The sequence below is a fragment of the Leptonychotes weddellii genome, chromosome 6 (genome assembly GCF_054177405.1).
Source record: "Leptonychotes weddellii isolate Sample4059 chromosome 6, ASM5417740v2, whole genome shotgun sequence".
NCBI lineage: Eukaryota > Metazoa > Chordata > Mammalia > Carnivora > Phocidae > Leptonychotes > Leptonychotes weddellii.
Window position 1 is genome coordinate 110,203,739 of NC_138374.1, and position 17,515 is coordinate 110,221,253.

Below are 17,515 nucleotides of genomic sequence, written 5' to 3' on the forward strand. Positions count from 1 at the left end.
CAACCCTCACTTTGTTTCCTGAGATTAAGAATTCCTCATATCAGTGAGGTCATATGATATATGTCTTTCTCTGATTGACTTATTTCGCTCAGCATAATACCCTCCAGTTCCACCCACGTCGTTGCAAATGGCAAGATCTCATTTCTTCTCTATCCATTCATCTGTCGATGGACATCTTGGCTCTTTCCGCAGTTTGGCTATTGTGGACATTGCTGCTATAAACATCGGGGTGCATGTACCCCTTCAGATTCCTACATTTGTATCTTTGGGGTAAATACCCAGTAGTGCAGTTGCTGGATCATATGGTAGCTCTATTTTCAACTTTTTGAGGAACCTCCATACTGTTTTCCAGAGTGGCTGCACCAGCTTGCATTCTCACCAACAGTGTAGGAGGGTTCCCCTTTCTCCGCATCCCTGCCAACATCTGTCGTTCATAGCCCATTTTTCTAATGTATAGTTTATTCATTGAACTATTTACAATTTCTTATATTTATAATTACCTCTTAAAAAGTCAGTTTGAGACAAAAGAAAAAAGTGCATATCTTTAACATTATATTTGTAAAAACTTTTATTCTGCTAAAATGTCAATAAAATACAATATAACCCAATGTAATAAATCTCTTAGGGGGAAACGTAGAAGTTTGCTATCTGCCAAAAGATTTTCATACCACAGCACACTGGCTAAAAAGTAGGTCAACATTATACTTGGAAACTTTTTTTAGTGAAATATGGATTACTGATTTAAATGGATATCTATTTTGTGTCAAGAGTTTGGCACAATTCCAAATAATAAGTTAAGGCTCTTTTTTCCCCCTAGTTTTATTGAGATATAATTAACATACATTACTGTAAGTGTAAGGTGAACAGTATTATGGTTATATTGTGAAATGATTACCACAATAAGTTTAGTGTCTGTCATCTCAAAGATACAATAAAAAGTCTTATGATGACAACTCTTAGGATTTACTCTTATAACAACTTTCCATTCAGTAGTATTATTTGGAGTCATCATGTTGTACATTCCATCCTAGTACTTATTTATGTTGTAACCTCTGACCACCTTCCTCCAATCCCCCCTCTGCCCACCCTCTGTCTCTGGAGACCACAAATCTGACCTTTTTTTATGAGTCTGTATGTGTGTGTTAAATTCCACATATAAGTAAAATTATACAGCACAACGTTTGCCTTTCTCTGTCTAGCTTATAATGCCCTCAAGATTTATCCCTGTTATTGCAAATGATAGGTTTTCCTTGTTTTTTTTTAATGGCTGAATAATGTTCTATTGTATGTGTGTGTGTGTATATATATATATACATGACAACTTCTTTTTTTCATTCATCTGTCAGTGGTCATTTATGTGGTTTCCATGTCTTGGGTATTGTAAATAATGCTGCTGTGAACATAGGGGTGCCAGATATCTTTTTGAGCTAGTGTTTTCATTTCTTGTGGATATATTCCTGGAAGTGAAATTGCTGGATCATATGGTAGTCCCATTTTTAATTTTTTAGGGATCCTCCTTACTGTTTTCCATAGTGGTTGTACCAGTTTACAGTCCCACTGACACTGTACAAGAGTTCCATGCCAGCATTTGTTATCTTTTGTTTTTTTGATGATGGCCATTCTGACAGGCATGAGGCAATATCTCATTGTGATTTTGATTTGCATTTCTCTAATGACTAGTGTTGTTGAGCATCTTTTCATGTACCTGTTGGCCATTCATGTATTTTCTTTGGCAAATGTCTATTTAGGTCTTTGCCCATTTTTTACTTGCATCATTATTATTATTGTTATTATTATTACTATTTGCTATTGAGATATATTCTTTATATATTTTGGATATTAATGCCTTCTCAGGTGTATGGTTTGCAGTTTTTTTTTTCCCATTCCATAGGTTGCCTTTTTGCTTTGTTGATGATTTCTTCTGAAGCTTTTTAGTTTAATATGGTGACCCTTGTTTATTTTGTTGTTGCTGCTTACGCTTTAGGTGTCAAAACAATTGCTGTCAAGACCCATGTCAAGGTTTGTTCCTATTTTTTTTCTTTTTAAGGAGTTTCATGGTTTTAATGGTTTCATTCTAGTTTCATTCTTTTACATGTGAATATCCACTTTTCTCAGCACCATTTATTGAGGAGACTGACTATTTTTTCTCCATTGAGTATTTTTAGCTCCCTTGTCCAGTATTTAGTTGACTGTACATGCTTGGGTTTATTTCTGGGCTGTCAATTCTGCTTCATTGATCTGTTTGTTTTTATGACAGTACCATACTGTTTTGGAAGGCTGCTATGCTCACCACTATACCACCAACGCAGGTTACCATACTGTTTTGATTACTATAGCTTTATAGTATAGCTTGAAGTCAAGAAGTATGATGCCTCTGCCACTTTGTTATTCTTTCTTAGGATTGCTTTGGCTTTTGCTATTTGGGGTCTTTTGTGGTTCTATACAAGTTTTAGAATTATTTTTTCTTTCCATAAAAAAAAAAATGCCATTGGAATCCTGATAGGGATTGCCTTGAATCTCTAGATGGCTTATGGTAGTATTGACATTTTAACAATTTAAAATTCTTCCCACTCTGAACACAGGATACTTTTCCATTTGTTTTAGTGCCTCCTTTGATTTCTTTCATCAATGTCTTACCATTTTTAGAGTAGAAAACTCCTTGATTAAGTTTGTTCCTAAGTACTTTATTGGTTTTGGTGCTATAGGATCATTTTCTTTATTTCTTTTTCAGATAACTTATTGTCAGTATATAGAAACACTATTGATTTTTGTACATTAATTTTGTTTCCTGTAACTTTACTGAATTCATTGATTAGAATTAATGTTTTTTTGGTTGTGTCTTTAGGATTTTCTGTGTATATAAAATCATATCATCTACAAATAGAGACAATTTTACTTCTTCCTTCCTTTCCAATTCTGATACCTTTTATTTCTTTCTCTTGTCTGATTGCTCTGGCCAGGATTTCTACGATGTTGAATAGGAGTGGTGAGAGTGGGCATCTTTGTCTTGTTCCTGATCTAGGCTATCTTTTCTTAATATATTTAGATATATGCTGTCTTCTTTAATATGCAACTTGTATTTTCTGCATTGTTACCCCTTGTATGGCATTCCCTTTAAATTTGGAGAAACCTTAAGACTCCTTTCCTTTACACATAAAGTTAATTTTATATGTTGATTTTTTATTGTGTTTAGAAATGCACATTGTATTTTTCTTTTATTGCTAATTATCACAAAGTTCACAACTTAAAACAACACGAATTTATTATCTCACCGTTTGTATGGGTCAGTGAGTTCACATACTAGTTAGTGGGTTCTCTGCTCAAGTTCTTAGAAGACTGAAATGAAGGTGCCAGCTGGGGCTGTGATTTCATCTGAGGATACGATTTTCTTCCTTGTTTGCTGGTTGGCTAGAAGCATTCAGGTCCTTGCAGTTACATGAGTTAAGTCCCTACTGTCTTTGTGGTTATCAGCTGGGGACAGTCCTTGGGTCCTAGAGGTCTCCTGCTGTTCCCTGCCACATGGCCCTCTCCATAGCCTTGCAGTTTGTTACCTTGAGGCCAGCAGTCAAGTCTCTCTGGCTTTGAATCTCTTAACTTTTTTGAAGGGCTTACCAGGTTAGGCCACGCCTACCCTGGATAGTCTCCTTTTTGGTTAACCCAAAAGCAGCTGATTTGGAGCCTTAATTACATCAGCAAAATCCTTCCTGCCATATAAGACAACATGATAGAGGAATGATAATTCATCATATTCACAACCCAACTTACACATAAAGGGAGGGAATTATATATAGAACTTGGGGATTTTGGGGGGTGAAGTTTGTCCTACAGTTCTGCATACCACAGGCTTTGATATATTAACTAAAATATTAACAGTGTTTTAAAGATAATTATTATCTCCAAATATTAGAACTTATAAATCTTGTTCACCTTTTTGATGTGGTTGTATTTTACATTTGCAGACACATTTTTATTTTTACTTACCCAAATTTAGAGGCTAGACTGGAAATAAAATCATTTTGAAATGTCTTTTACACTTTTGACCTTTGAATCCTTAAAGCAATAAAATCTTCCCAGTAGTACCATCTATCTTGGATAACTCTGATTTATAGTTTACAAGGACACCTACACTTTCCATTTCAGCATCTGGCATAAAATGTATCATCCAAGCCAGGCAACTATGAGAATTGCCAGTGATTCCAAATGTGGGCTGTTTCCCTCTGAGTCTTTTGTATAAGATTGTTGTCTATGTTATGACCTTAGAATTATTTGGAAGTTTAAGGTTACAAATCAGTGGCACTATCTGACAAAAATCCATACAGAATTGAATATTATATACATATGTATATGTACATAGTTACCTACTCATATTGCATGAACAACCATATGTTTGTGTATCCATATAGATTTATGTCTATATTGGTATATATGCGTAGGTGTGTTATACAGAATTATTTGTATAAAAGCAGTGTTACTGATAAAATATCACCTGGGTTTTCTTTGATACTTAAGTAGCTTAATAGTAAAGTAGTATAGAACTTAGGGATTTTAGTAAATTAAAAATTATATATCCTAATGGCCATTATGTAATTCTGTGAGCATAACTAAAGGTGATGTATAACTTTTGAACTTGGGATAATTAGAAGATAATTTTCAAAGGATGTCTTGCTCTTTACATTTTAAGGTAATACTGATCTAAAGCTGCCTTTAAAAATCCTATAATATCACGAGCAGTAGTACTGGGAGAGCTGTAACAGTTAAGTAAAAATGAGATACACAGACTCCTGTCCTTTTTTTTTTTTCCCCTAAATGGATTTCTGCCAAGAGACTTTTACTGTCTCATTATTGTTCTGCTGTGTTTCCCTTGTCCATTAAGAATATTGAAATATCTTTCCAACTATCTTACCAATGTCTCGTAAAACAGAACCAGAAAGAATGTATTAAAGCGGCAAATGTTTCCGTTTATCTTTGTGACCTTGTGTCTTCCTGAAGATTAACTTTCTGCTTTTGTGTCTCACTCTTTCTGTCTCTAGTACTCTGATGCAGCAGAGAAGACATCTTAAAGATTTCCAAGTATCTTCTCTATTAGTTTTAATAACATGGAAGCTTCTCTTAAAAATTATCCATGTGACAGCAATGCAGGAATTATTCCTTGTAGTAATTCTGATGCATTCATCTATTTTTTATTGATTTTTTTAATGTCCTAAGTTTCCTCAATATCAATGTGCTAATGTTCTGAAGGCAACTTCTCTGGGGGAAAAACATTGTGACTTTATATGAGCTTATTTTTCTTGTTTGCTAAATAACTTAAGGGTTTTTTTCCCCAAGGCTTAATTGCTCAGAGAAAAATCTTTACCCTTCTTACCCTAAGATGAAACATATTTCAGCTTCCTCAATAACCCATATAATTTTGATATGGGGGAATGAATAGATTATATTGATATTCTATTAAATTATAATCCAGAAACAGCTGAATACTCTTAGTGGGTTATCCAACATTACATGAAAGGAAAAAGACAAGTGAAGCTTGCATGGGAAATATTTTATCAAAGTGGATAAACTCAGATGCCAGTGATAAGTATTTTCAGTGGTCTCATGGCTGCCAGTCCCATTCCACATCACACCTTCTAGAGTGACTTCAGGTTGCTGAATTTTATTCAGAGTGCCAAGAGTGAAAATATTCACATCCTGCAAATTAGTATTACAAAACCAAAATTCTAATTGAGACATAACTATTTTGCACATTTATATATTCTCAAAATTGTGTATAGCAAGTATTTGTGAGATTTAGTCTGTTGAGACCTCCTTATACCTTCAGAAGAAAAATGTTTCTGCAGAAAGATTAATATATAATACAAATCGCACTTAGAACCATCAGTTACACTTTCAGAAGCATCCCATCCTTTCCATCACCCAGTCTCTGTGCATTGAATTTCTCTGAAACAACCACTGCAAAATGTAGTCTTATGAAAATGCATTATAATTACAGAGATATGTTTGGGAACATAACATCCCTTCTGATGATAAATGTTTGACCTATTGCAAGTTTCTCTAACTACCTGTCATCTCATGTGAAGATCATTTATAGTATTAACTGGACCTATGGGGATCTCTGAGGTATTACTATTATTATTCGCTTTGTTTTTACTAACTGGGGATTTAAAGGATAGGACATACCAGTAAAGTAGCATTATCTTTATGTGTGAAAATGTGCCAAGTAGGCATTTCTTAAGTTGTAAGTTTTATTTGTACTTGAGATTGTAGAACCATAGATTCTATTTTGGAGGCACTGGGGACCTTATAGCTCATCTCCAAACTCTGTTCAATATAGAGAGGAAACTGCGGTCTACCAAGGTTAAGTGACATGCTCAAGGTAACACAACCAGTTATGTCAAGGCTCATAATCAGGTCTTTATAAAAGGTGATAAACTAGATTGTGTTAGTGGCACATTAAACATCTGACAACATTCCTAAGCAGGAAATATGCCCTTATATTTAACATAAATTATTTACTTCCTCTTGTTAGATACTTGGAAGAGATGGAGCGGGTGCTTTTAATTCTAGTTCTCTTATTACTTCGTAATTTCTCATTATTTAATTATCTTTTTTCCTAATCTTCTTCAGGAATGCCTTGCATACTGGGGATCACATTTGCTGCTTTTTGTCTTTGTTTTAACTACAGCAGTACATTTCTAAAAGATTCTGTGTATATTGTTCCCAGGACCAGCTACATAACTGTGGGTCCTTCATTGTAAAATTGTTGAGAATTTCAGGATGGCAACAACAGAGCATTAAGCTAAACATAGTGCCCTGTGTGACCACGCAGGCTGCATGCTTATGAAGCCAGCCCTGCTTGTTCTAGGTGTTTGGTCTGAATAACATACCAAAAAATATTTTGAAACACCATGGAAATTAATTTTTTTAAATAAAACAGTAATACAATTTTTTGTTTTTTTCTCTGTGGATGAGTTTATTATAGGCAATATCATTGAAGCTTTTCCCAAAATTTCTTGAGGAGGAATGTTAGAATTGCAAAACTTAGAAATAAGAAATGTGTATGTTACTTAGAAGTAAGAAATAAGTAATATATATGTTCCATTTGGAGTGATGATCTAGAGTGCAGGAACCAAGTGATCTAGTTCAGTCCAAAAACTGGTCCTTAAATACTGAGTTGTCCACTATATAATTGGATTTGGTCTTGGGTATTTAATTTGGAGGAGGAGGTTAGATGATTTTTTTTTTTAAAAGGTATGACTGTTTTCCGGCATCTTCAAATGGAAGCAACTTGCCTTAGCTGTCCTCTTTTATATTAATACATACGTATATACATCGCTTAAGTGACAGTGTGGCTGTATTTTACCAGGTATGCTGAATTTCACCTTACACTTAAGTGAGAATATAATACATTCTGATGTTTTATATGTACATTGACTAGCTATTTGATACATCTGTTTCTTGAATTTGAATAATGTTCAGTGTTTACTTGAATGATGTTGATGTAGATAGTAAATAGGTTTTTAAGTAAACAGTATTTGAAGCTTTGTGTAGTGAAAAGACTAGCCTATTTTTTAAAAAAGACTAAATAAAAGTTAATTCTAAGTGATCAGGTATACCTGAGTACCAATTTCTGCCTCTTTGTAAATTTTTAGATATTTTATTTTCAGGTTAAAAAAACTTGAAGTTCTATTTTATAACATAAATATAGTAAAGTGCCATATTGTACAATCTTCCTTTTCACATAAATGTTTATTGATACTAACCTTTAAAAAATTTGCCTACATTATTTCTTGCTTTATTAAAAACTTACCACATGACAAATATATGTGCATTTTTTATTTATGTTGGCATTAGATTTTTTTCCTAATCTAGTGCTAAATAGTTATATAGGGCTGTCTTTTTTAGAGAAAAGTAGGATTTTTGAACGGTAATGCTATTTGACTAAAGAATTAACAGATATGTGTATATTACAATAAATTTCAAGAAAAGATTTTTTTTTTAATACTTTGGCATTATGGAAGTTTCTGCCCTGTAATGCTAATATAAATTTTACCAGTAGTAGAGAGGATTCAAATTTTCATTGCCTTTTTTCTGTTCATCCTCTTTTTAAGAGATGGCCAACAGTGCCACCATCAGAACAGACAGGCTTTTCTCATCATAAGTATTGGTTTTGATAAAAAAAAAAAAAACAAAAAAAACCCTACACATAAGAAGTGGTGGAAAACTGCATGTGGTGAAATAGATAAAACATATTGTGAGATACCAGTGACATAATGAAACTGCCTCTGATTTCTTTTATGAGCAAATCAAATTCATGAAATAATTCTTCAGAAACCTGTTACTAATTTGGACACACATTTTTGCCAGGTCATTCTGTCTAGGTAGCATTATATTGATGTCAATTTATTGTCTTCATCTTCAATTTGTTGTTCAAAGAGACAGTCTCAAAGAATATAAAAACGTGAAAATGATCAGACCATCTTGGTCTGATAACATTTTCCCTAATGTGCATTTTGAGGGCCATTTTTTTCATTTGCCTTTTTCCTATATATGTGATTTATTTTTTAAATAATGAGACTTTAAAAAGTAAGCTGCCAAATTAATTATGATTATGATGATTCCAGAATCTATATTAAAGCATAAAATTTTCCTTTCATGGTCTGATGCTTACATGATGCAGTGTATTTATTTTTGAATGAAAAGAAACCTGGTCCCCATCTTCCTGTTGACATCAAACAGTCTTCTGATATGCTAATCCAGCGTCAGGGAGAGCACATAGACAGGCTTTATTTGGACTCATTCCAAATCTGTAAGAAAATTATGTGTATAGAACTGATTTTGCAGCATGGCCCCCTTAGAATGAAAAGTGATGTTGACACAGTCTGCAATTAAAAATACTTAATATTAAAACATGATATGGGAGGTTTTCAGCATTTGTGTAATACCCTTTTTTGCTTTTTAATTACCTGGTCATCTAATTGTTATTTGCTTTTTGCTACTGATGTTAATAGCCATTGAAATTACTAAGTTCATTTCTATAGTATGTGTTATAATAAACATTAACCTAAAGTTATTGGCTTTTCCTTAAAGATTTATCCTTTTGGTATATTGAGTACATATGAGACAGTGGATATAATCTTTTGCTAAGTATGAAGTAGGGATATCATCAGATTTCCCTGTGTTGTTTTTCCTTTCAGCCTGCCCTCAACTGGTCACAAGGGTAAAAAATTGACAGAGAAACTTGTTTTGGAGTTACCCGAATTACAGTTTCTCCATTTGCAATAACAAATCGAATCAGTTGAACTTCCAAAAACATTTCCAGAAAAAAATGCACCACAGTACCCATTTAAATGTTGATATCTGTTAATAACTATTTGTATATTTAAAAAGTTAAAATTATCAGAAAATGTCATAAAAACTTGTTTAAATGTAGTATTTCATGTTGGTCATTTATAAATATTGTTAAATAGGAAACCAATTGCAGTTTTAGAAAAATAATTTTTATGTAATCTTTACAAATTTTAGGAAACTAAGAACTTTGTTCTTGAAGGAAGTATATTCTCCTAGCAAATGTAATATAGGAAAATGGGCATAAATATATACCTCTGGTTTTGCAGTTCCTTTGGTGATTGCGGTCTTATGCATGATGGCCCACTCTTTCCCAACTCGTTTGTTGGTGCTCAGCTCTTTGCCCAGACCTTCCTATAATGTTTTTCTTCCATGAAGTTTGGATTCATCCATTCAAAGTACAGATTTCTTATAATGTGCAATAGAAATATTCATGAAAACTTTTTACATAAATCTCTTTTTTTAAATTTTTAATAAATTAACTGATATTTCAAATCACCAGGGTGGTTCAATATTTAAAAGGAATTCTATAGTGAAACCTTCTGTCAGGAGAAGAATTGTCTTTTAATGAACATAATTACCTTCAGGTTTCCAGACTATTTTATCCTGGGTTTCCTTAAAATGAAATTTGACATCATTCTTTTAGGATAGGATATTATTTTACGTAGATGTTAATTTTTTGAAATATTGGACATCACAAAGATGTAGAATTATATGGCGTGTGCTAACTTCAGATATAATAGTGAGAAATTTAAGCTAATATGTCAGGTAAAATTCTTGGAATCATTCACTGTGGGAAATCATATGCTTTTTAGTTGGCAATAGATAGATAAAAGGAAATGTTTTTCTGACTTAAGGCATTTTGCATGTCAGAATCTAGTCTTAAGATATTTTAATTCCTAATAATTCCTATTTTTAATTTTTTAAAAAGCATTTTAAGAAACAAAAGAGGCTAATTCCTGAAAGGACTGTTTGGAAGTACTTTGTTCAACTCTGCAGTGCTTTGGAACACATGCATTCTCGACGAGTCATGCATAGAGGTAGGATAAAAATCACAAATAATTTCTAATGTTGTTTTAATGATGCAGGTTATTAGGCAATTTAAGAATAAATACTTTCCAGTCATGGCATATATCATGCATTCTCAGCTAATTTATTTCCAAATTATCGTTTACTAGAATGAAAACCTTTAACTAAAGCCCTACTTGTTTTAAATAAGAATGAGAATTATTGTTCTGCTTGCCTCTTCTGAGCATCTTACTGATTATGTTGGTAGCTTAAAAAAAGAAAAGGGGCAGGAAGGCAATTGAATGTGCGTAAGGAAGATTCCTTTTTCAAACGAACAGCGTATATTAGGGCCACTTTGTTTCTTAATTTTTAACATTAGCTCTTAATATATTCTTGATTGTCAATCAAAGAATTGGGCATAGCATGCAGAGATGACATCACTTAGGAATTGATCCTCCGATTTTGGGGTCTGAAAAATTTCAATACAGTTTATTTAAGCAATTATGATTTCTAAGGTCATCTAAATAAATAATTATGTTCATAATAGAGTTATGATTTTATATTTTATATAAATGTATCAATAAATTAATGTTGAATAAGATATTTAATGTTGATATAAACGGGCATAAATTTATTTTGTGCTTTGAATTTCACAAAAGTTTATTTGAAAATGCATTTTAAATGAAAATTAGTAGCAATCTCCATCATGCTGCATTGATTATTTCTCTAGCAGAGGACTGAGAACTCAGAAATAATGAGGATAATATATCAAAATTATTCAAAATAAAACAATTGGGTCAAAATTCAAACTGACTTTCTTTCATTTTTAAGATAGATTTTAAATTCTGTCATGAAAAGTATTTTAATCCCTTGAAAATACCTAAGCTGACATCATCTTTCACCTGATTCCTTTATCTGTTCACAGATATAAAACCAGCTAATGTGTTCATTACAGCCACTGGAGTGGTCAAACTTGGGGATCTTGGGCTTGGTCGGTTTTTCAGCTCCAAAACCACAGCTGCACATTCTTTAGGTAAGAGACACAGTATAATTTCACTCAGTTATTGTGTGCGTGCGTGTGTGCGTGCATGTGTGCATGTGTGTATGTGTGTGGTGAAAAACAGCATAAAGGATGTACTAATTATATGCCAGCTCTTAATTCTAAAGACAACTATTTTTAAAATCATCAGATCCTGAGTCGATCCCTATCGCTCTCTAGTAGACATAATGTGTCCATTCACCTGACAGTTGGCTCCTTCTCTTAATTTGACCGCAGGTAGACATTTGGGGAAAAAAAAATGCTAATCTTCATTTAACAATATTGAGATAATATGGAGATATGATGATGATTAAACCATATCTTGAAAGAGGACTTCATCTGACTATTTAAAAATACCATAGAAATTTGTAAATGTTTATTTATTAAAACAACACATATAGTTGTGATTACTGCAGAGGGGAAAACCTAAAGATGGTCTACAACTAATGAGGAAAATATTCCCCTAAATTATATAGAAGATATCTGCAGTTTATTCATTCTAGAACTAATAATATGGCAGTGTCCCTTATATCTAAAATAGAACTGAGGGGCACCTGGGTGGCTCAGTCGTTGAGCGTCTGCCTTCGGCTCAGGTCATGATCCCAGGGTCCTGGGATCGAGCCCTGCATCAGGCTCCCTGCTCAGTGGGAAGCCTGCTTCTCCCTCTCCCACTCCTCCTGCTTGTGTTCCCTCTCTCGCTGTCTCTCACTCTGTCAAATAAATAAACAAAATCTTAAAAAAATAAAAAAATAAGATAGAACTGAATGTAGCTATTACAACATTATATTAACGATGGAAAGTTGTCCACTTCAAACAATAGAAATTACTAGGAAGAAATAATTTTTAAATCAAATAACCTAAGGAGAGTGACAGAGCTTCTCTTAATACTCTTGAAATCACATTTCTTGTAAATATAAAACAGATGAAACGGTAACAACCAAAATAAAATAAGAATTAAGATAAAAATAAGTTGACTTTAATGGTGCCCCATCTTTGGTGTCATAATTTCATTGAAAACCATTAATTTTTTTTTTTTATAAAATTGTGTTTAAATGTGAAATAAAAAACTTTAAAATGGCCTGGTGAAGAATAAGTGAGTTACACTAAATAGTACAGTAGTGAAATGAGCCTCTGAATTGCTTGACTAGACTTTTTTAAGTTTTTCTGGCTTTGTTAAGTAAGACTCTGTGTGACCTTGAACCTGTCATTTAATTTTTTTTGTCTAGAACAGTATCTGGCACATTATGTAGGCACCTGATCACTATTTGCTGAATGACAAAATATTGGATCCTGGGTTAAAGAGTGATAGAAAGACAATACTTTACCCTTTTTGCAGAGTTTTAATTTTGTCAACTATTTTAAGAAAATAAAGTTACAACTGATGTTGAGTAGTAATACTGTCTTGTTACCCTTTCACTTTACATTTATTTTTAGAAAGCATTACAAATTTTTCTGGTTAAGAAGATTTGATAGGAAGTTCTCTAAGAAATGCATAAATTTTAGTAGCACTTTCACAAGCTTTATTTGGAAGTTACAACTCTTACAATGCGAATAATAGATTTCTATGAAGAAAACGTAGACTATTCCATGTCATTGTCATTTCTCACAGTAAAAGTAACATGTTTTCACTTTGTTACTCACCTGAATGTCTTAACAGCATTCTGTCACTTGTTTACCTAGAAATGCTGTCACACTGACAGACACACACACACACACACATCTGTACATACCCATGCTCATGCACACACGTGTATTTTTTTAAATGCTGCTTTGCAGACTGTCACTCTGAGCATATTGTAGTCACCTGAATTATCCAGCAAATGAAACTAAGATTGTAACGGTTTTGGAAATGGACTTCTTTAGCTTGCCTGCCACTGCCCTGTACAAAAGTTCTAAACAGGGTTGACAAACATGCGTCCTCAAGTTTAGGTAATGTGTTAGTCCAAATTATGTGATATGGAGAGTAAATTCATTAAGAAATTCTGTAATATCAGGTTTTATCTAAATCAGTTTATTTAGGGTCATGTGGGTTTTATGTTATGTATGTAAGTATATATGTGTGTGGGTACATAAAATAAACGGGGATGCACATAATTACAGAACATTCTGAGACACTCCCTGTAGCGCAGCCAGTGAGGAAGTGGCAACGAGACACTTTCTGTGATGGATGAATCGGTAGAGAAATAATTTCTTTCACAAGTATTTTTTCCCATATTATTTTGAAAAAAAAAATTCTTAAAATAAGAAAATTTCTTTTATTCCTGCTTGTCTTTTCTGCGAAGTGTAGATTTTGATGGTCTGAAACTGAAGTTCAGTAAGCAAACTGTAGTGAACATCAAGAATTAAAGATTGAACTCTGGCCTACCATGGCTAGGTGGACCCAATAGAAAACCTATTGAGAAGGATTGGGAAAAATTGTCTGCCAATCAAGAATATGTATAAAATAACAAGGATATAAAACCTGACATAGACTATGTTTGTTGACTTATGTTACTTTTAAAGAATTATTACCCTCATACGTTATTGTCATGTATTTTTAAGAGCAAATTGTAAGATTACTTCTAAGAGTTGGTTACAAAAAGCAATTGAAAATGTGGCACCTATACAAATTTATTTTGCTTATAGAAAATATGATAAAATTATAGATTTTATTCTGTGTTGATTTGTTTTCTGATTTTACTAAGAATAATATCTTAGGGCATGAATTATCTATCCTCAGAGAAGGTCTAAATTTTAATGAAACTACAAATAAGTGAGATCTGTATGTAGTTCAGTTTACATTAAATGAAGTTGATCTTGGAGCCCAATTTCATTTAACTTTGTAAAGAAGATGTTTTTAGGAATTTAGTTCAAAAAGGTAAAAATTAATAGGATTTTAAAAACACCTTGCTACAATTTTACACTTACATTTTCGTTTTTCCAAAATATATATTACTATTCAGAAATGAAGTAAAGGATACTGTTTTTACTTATTTTGATTCACTAATAGGAACCCATACTCCAAAATTTTTGTATTTTTAACAATCCTTAAAAGATTGGCAAGCCTTTGAATTTTTCAATTGTCTATTCATTTTGCATTACTTATTTGTATTATTTCATTTCATGATAACAAATCAACATGCAATAGAATCTGTAGTTCTCACATTTTCTGTAGTGAATAAAGTTGTACAGGTGGTCACATTTGTAGTGTTTTCAGAACTATTTTTCTTAATTAAAAGTATGTCAACAAGGAATAGGCTTAAAAATTACAAATATAAAATCTGATGTTGCTGGATGTTCAAACAATGTTTAAATCCTCAGCATAGAAAAAAAATTCTCAGAGGCCTTCACTTTTCCTTCTACTCCCTCCCTGCTCCCACCACATACTTTGAATCACAGTCTCTCTCTTTTCTGTTCCCTCTTCCTTAATCCATAGTGACTTTATGTTTAAACTGGGAAAATATTCTCCCTTGTTTCTAGTATTTTTAAAAAATCAACTGTATATATTCCCAGCAGAGTTATCTTCCTAAAAGAGAGCATCTGATTATGTCACTTTCCCCCAAATCCTTGATGGTTCCCTGTTGCCTAAAGAATATCATGCAAAGTCCTTAGCTGAGTAGTCAGGGTCCTCTAGAGTTTGAGGTCTTCTACTTTCCATTTTTGCCATTGACTACACAGCCCTCCCTCATGTGCCAGCCATGTTTTTCCTCTTGCTTTGTTCTGAATGTGAGAAATAGCATGATGTTTTGGAGAAAATGGAAGACATCTGGATTTACATGTCCTTTGTACTGTAGGACTTTGATCAAGCCATTTATTAACTTTTCTGACTTTTCAGTTGCCAATTTATAAAAATAGAATGTGGATAATAACTATTCTATGTTGTGTCCTAATCTCTAATAATACAATTATCTCTAATAATACATGAACATAAGGGTGTTTTTGTTCACCGTAATGTGCTGTTAATTTGCTTAGGTGAACATGAAGGTGGTGTTGGATGTAGAAAAAGGAAGAGGGGAAGAAGGAGAAGGAATTTATGTACTGTTTATTGTTCTGTTAGTTTTAGTACCTTTCTTATGCATGTGCTATTCTAGGGACCAGGAACAAGCCCAAACAAGACCAGCCATCTTCATAGATCTTACCTTGTTGGGGGAGGGAATAGATAATCATCTTATGTCTTCGTTTTTTTATTTGTTAGCCATGTGACAGAACGTGACTAGGAGGAGAATTATGTTAGAAGGGGCAATGGTCAGATAAGACCTCGGTGAGGAGGTGATGTTTGAACTGAGGTCAGGATGCGGAAGAACCAGCTACACAGGACCTAGGGAACAGTGTCTCAGGCTGACTGAAGGGCAGTTTACACAAAGGGGCACACACAGGATCAGCTCTGTCTGTAGAAAGTTTGCTGGAGCGGGGTGAAGGAAGGGTCTTAGGCAGATGTGGGAAAAGTTCACATCTCATTCCAAGTGCCGTGGCGAGCTTCTGCAAGGCTGTAGTTGGAGAGCAACACGATATGCTGTGAAGACTGCAGCCATGAGCCTCTTTCGTCTCCTTCAGGATAATCATGCCCAGTATTGTCTGCTGTTTTCAGGTTCTTCTGTGTCCGGTGGTTGCCTTCCTTTGTCTCTGAGAGCCTCTTACTTAGGATGTGCTACCCAAAACTGAGCAGAGATACCGCATGAACTCATTAGCCCGTAGAACAGAAAGTTTGTCACTGCCTGTAATCTATGATCTAGACAGTTCCTTTGTTTTTGTCCCCCTCCTCCTTTTTTTTTTGGTACATGAATTTATGTTAAGTCAGATCTTCATTTAGTCCTTTTGTATTGATTTGGACAGAGGGTGTTACTAGGGAGACTAATTGGAAGATTATGTATATCCCTGTGAATCTTGCCATTTTTTTTTTATATTGTCAACCTTAAAAATGTTATAGGTGTCTTAGAAAATCCTATATATATATATATATATGTATATATATGTCTCTCTCTCTATATATGTCTATATATATATATGTCAATATCTTAAAATTTAATTCAGGACACATCTGTCTCCCTTGGCTCAAACTTCTTTACAGTCTAGGTAAGTGGCTTTTACACTTCTTGACAATGACCCAGCAGCATTGTGACCCCACAGGAACATAACCATATATAATTGAAGCAAAAGTTTCATGTAACAGTGCTTTTACATTATGACTATATTGTCTGTTCTATTTTATTTTACTGAAAATAATGCTAGTTGCAACCCACTAAATTATTTTACAGCTCATTAATTGGTAATGACCTGCAGTTTGGAAAACACTGTGTTTACAATGCTTTCTTTTTTTTTTTTATGATTTTATTTATTTATTTTGAGAGAGAGAGTGCATGAGCATAAGCTGGGGAGAGGAGCAGAGGGAGAGGAAGAAGCAGACTCCCTGCTGAGCAGGGAGCCCGCCGTGGGCTTGATCCCAAGACCCTGAGATCATGACCTGAGCCGAAGGCAGATGCTTAACTGACTGAGCTACCCAGGCACCCCTACAGTGTTTTCATGCTGTTCCATTTACTTAAAGACAGATTCCCCTTTTTCTACCTACTTTTAGACATTCTCCTGACTTGCTGTTTGGTTATTAGGTCAGTTGATCTATCATAAATTAGTCATTTACAGTGTTCTCTGTGTTTCTGGAGGTGGGTAGTAACATGCATGGTGGTTCTGTACAATTTGCAAATCCTTCCATTCCCTAAGACCCTTCCAGAGATATGTGAGCTGTGGGTATGGATTATTCCCATTCTAGAGTCCTAAGAACTAAGGCACAGAGAGGTAAATGGACTGTACCTAGGAGATAGTGAGTGGGTCTGTGGCTTCCTACTCTGGGCTTACTTTCCCAACAAAACTGATTTTTTCACCATATCAGTACCTTGTGGCATGTTCTCCTACTCTATTAATGTTTTATTTGTTGTTTTTATTTCCGTCTACAATTACCTTGTTCTGTTCTGTACATTGTCTAGGAATTCACATATGAGAGCAGAGTTTGCCCTCTCTCCTGGACTTGACTGCTCTTGATGCTCCAAGATTCAGAAATAAACAGGAAATAGACCTCTAGAATATTGAGGTCTTTCTTTACAGCCATTCTGTCTACCGGCAACTTTGGCTAATATTTCTAAGGAAGTGGCTTTT

General features: G+C 33.9%; 1 protein-coding gene across 4 annotated transcripts in view; it reads left to right on the top strand.

Annotated features, from left to right (window-relative positions):
- Positions 1-17,515, top strand: part of NEK7 (NIMA related kinase 7) — a 122,472-nt gene that overhangs the window by 73,583 nt on the left and 31,374 nt on the right. For all 4 annotated transcript variants that reach the window (XM_081824952.1, XM_081824951.1, XM_081824950.1 and 1 more), the window contains 2 exons: positions 10,274-10,382; positions 11,276-11,383. In XM_081824952.1, the coding sequence (XP_081681078.1) occupies positions 10,274-10,382; positions 11,276-11,383 (217 nt within the window). The remainder of the gene's footprint in view (positions 1-10,273; positions 10,383-11,275; positions 11,384-17,515) is intronic.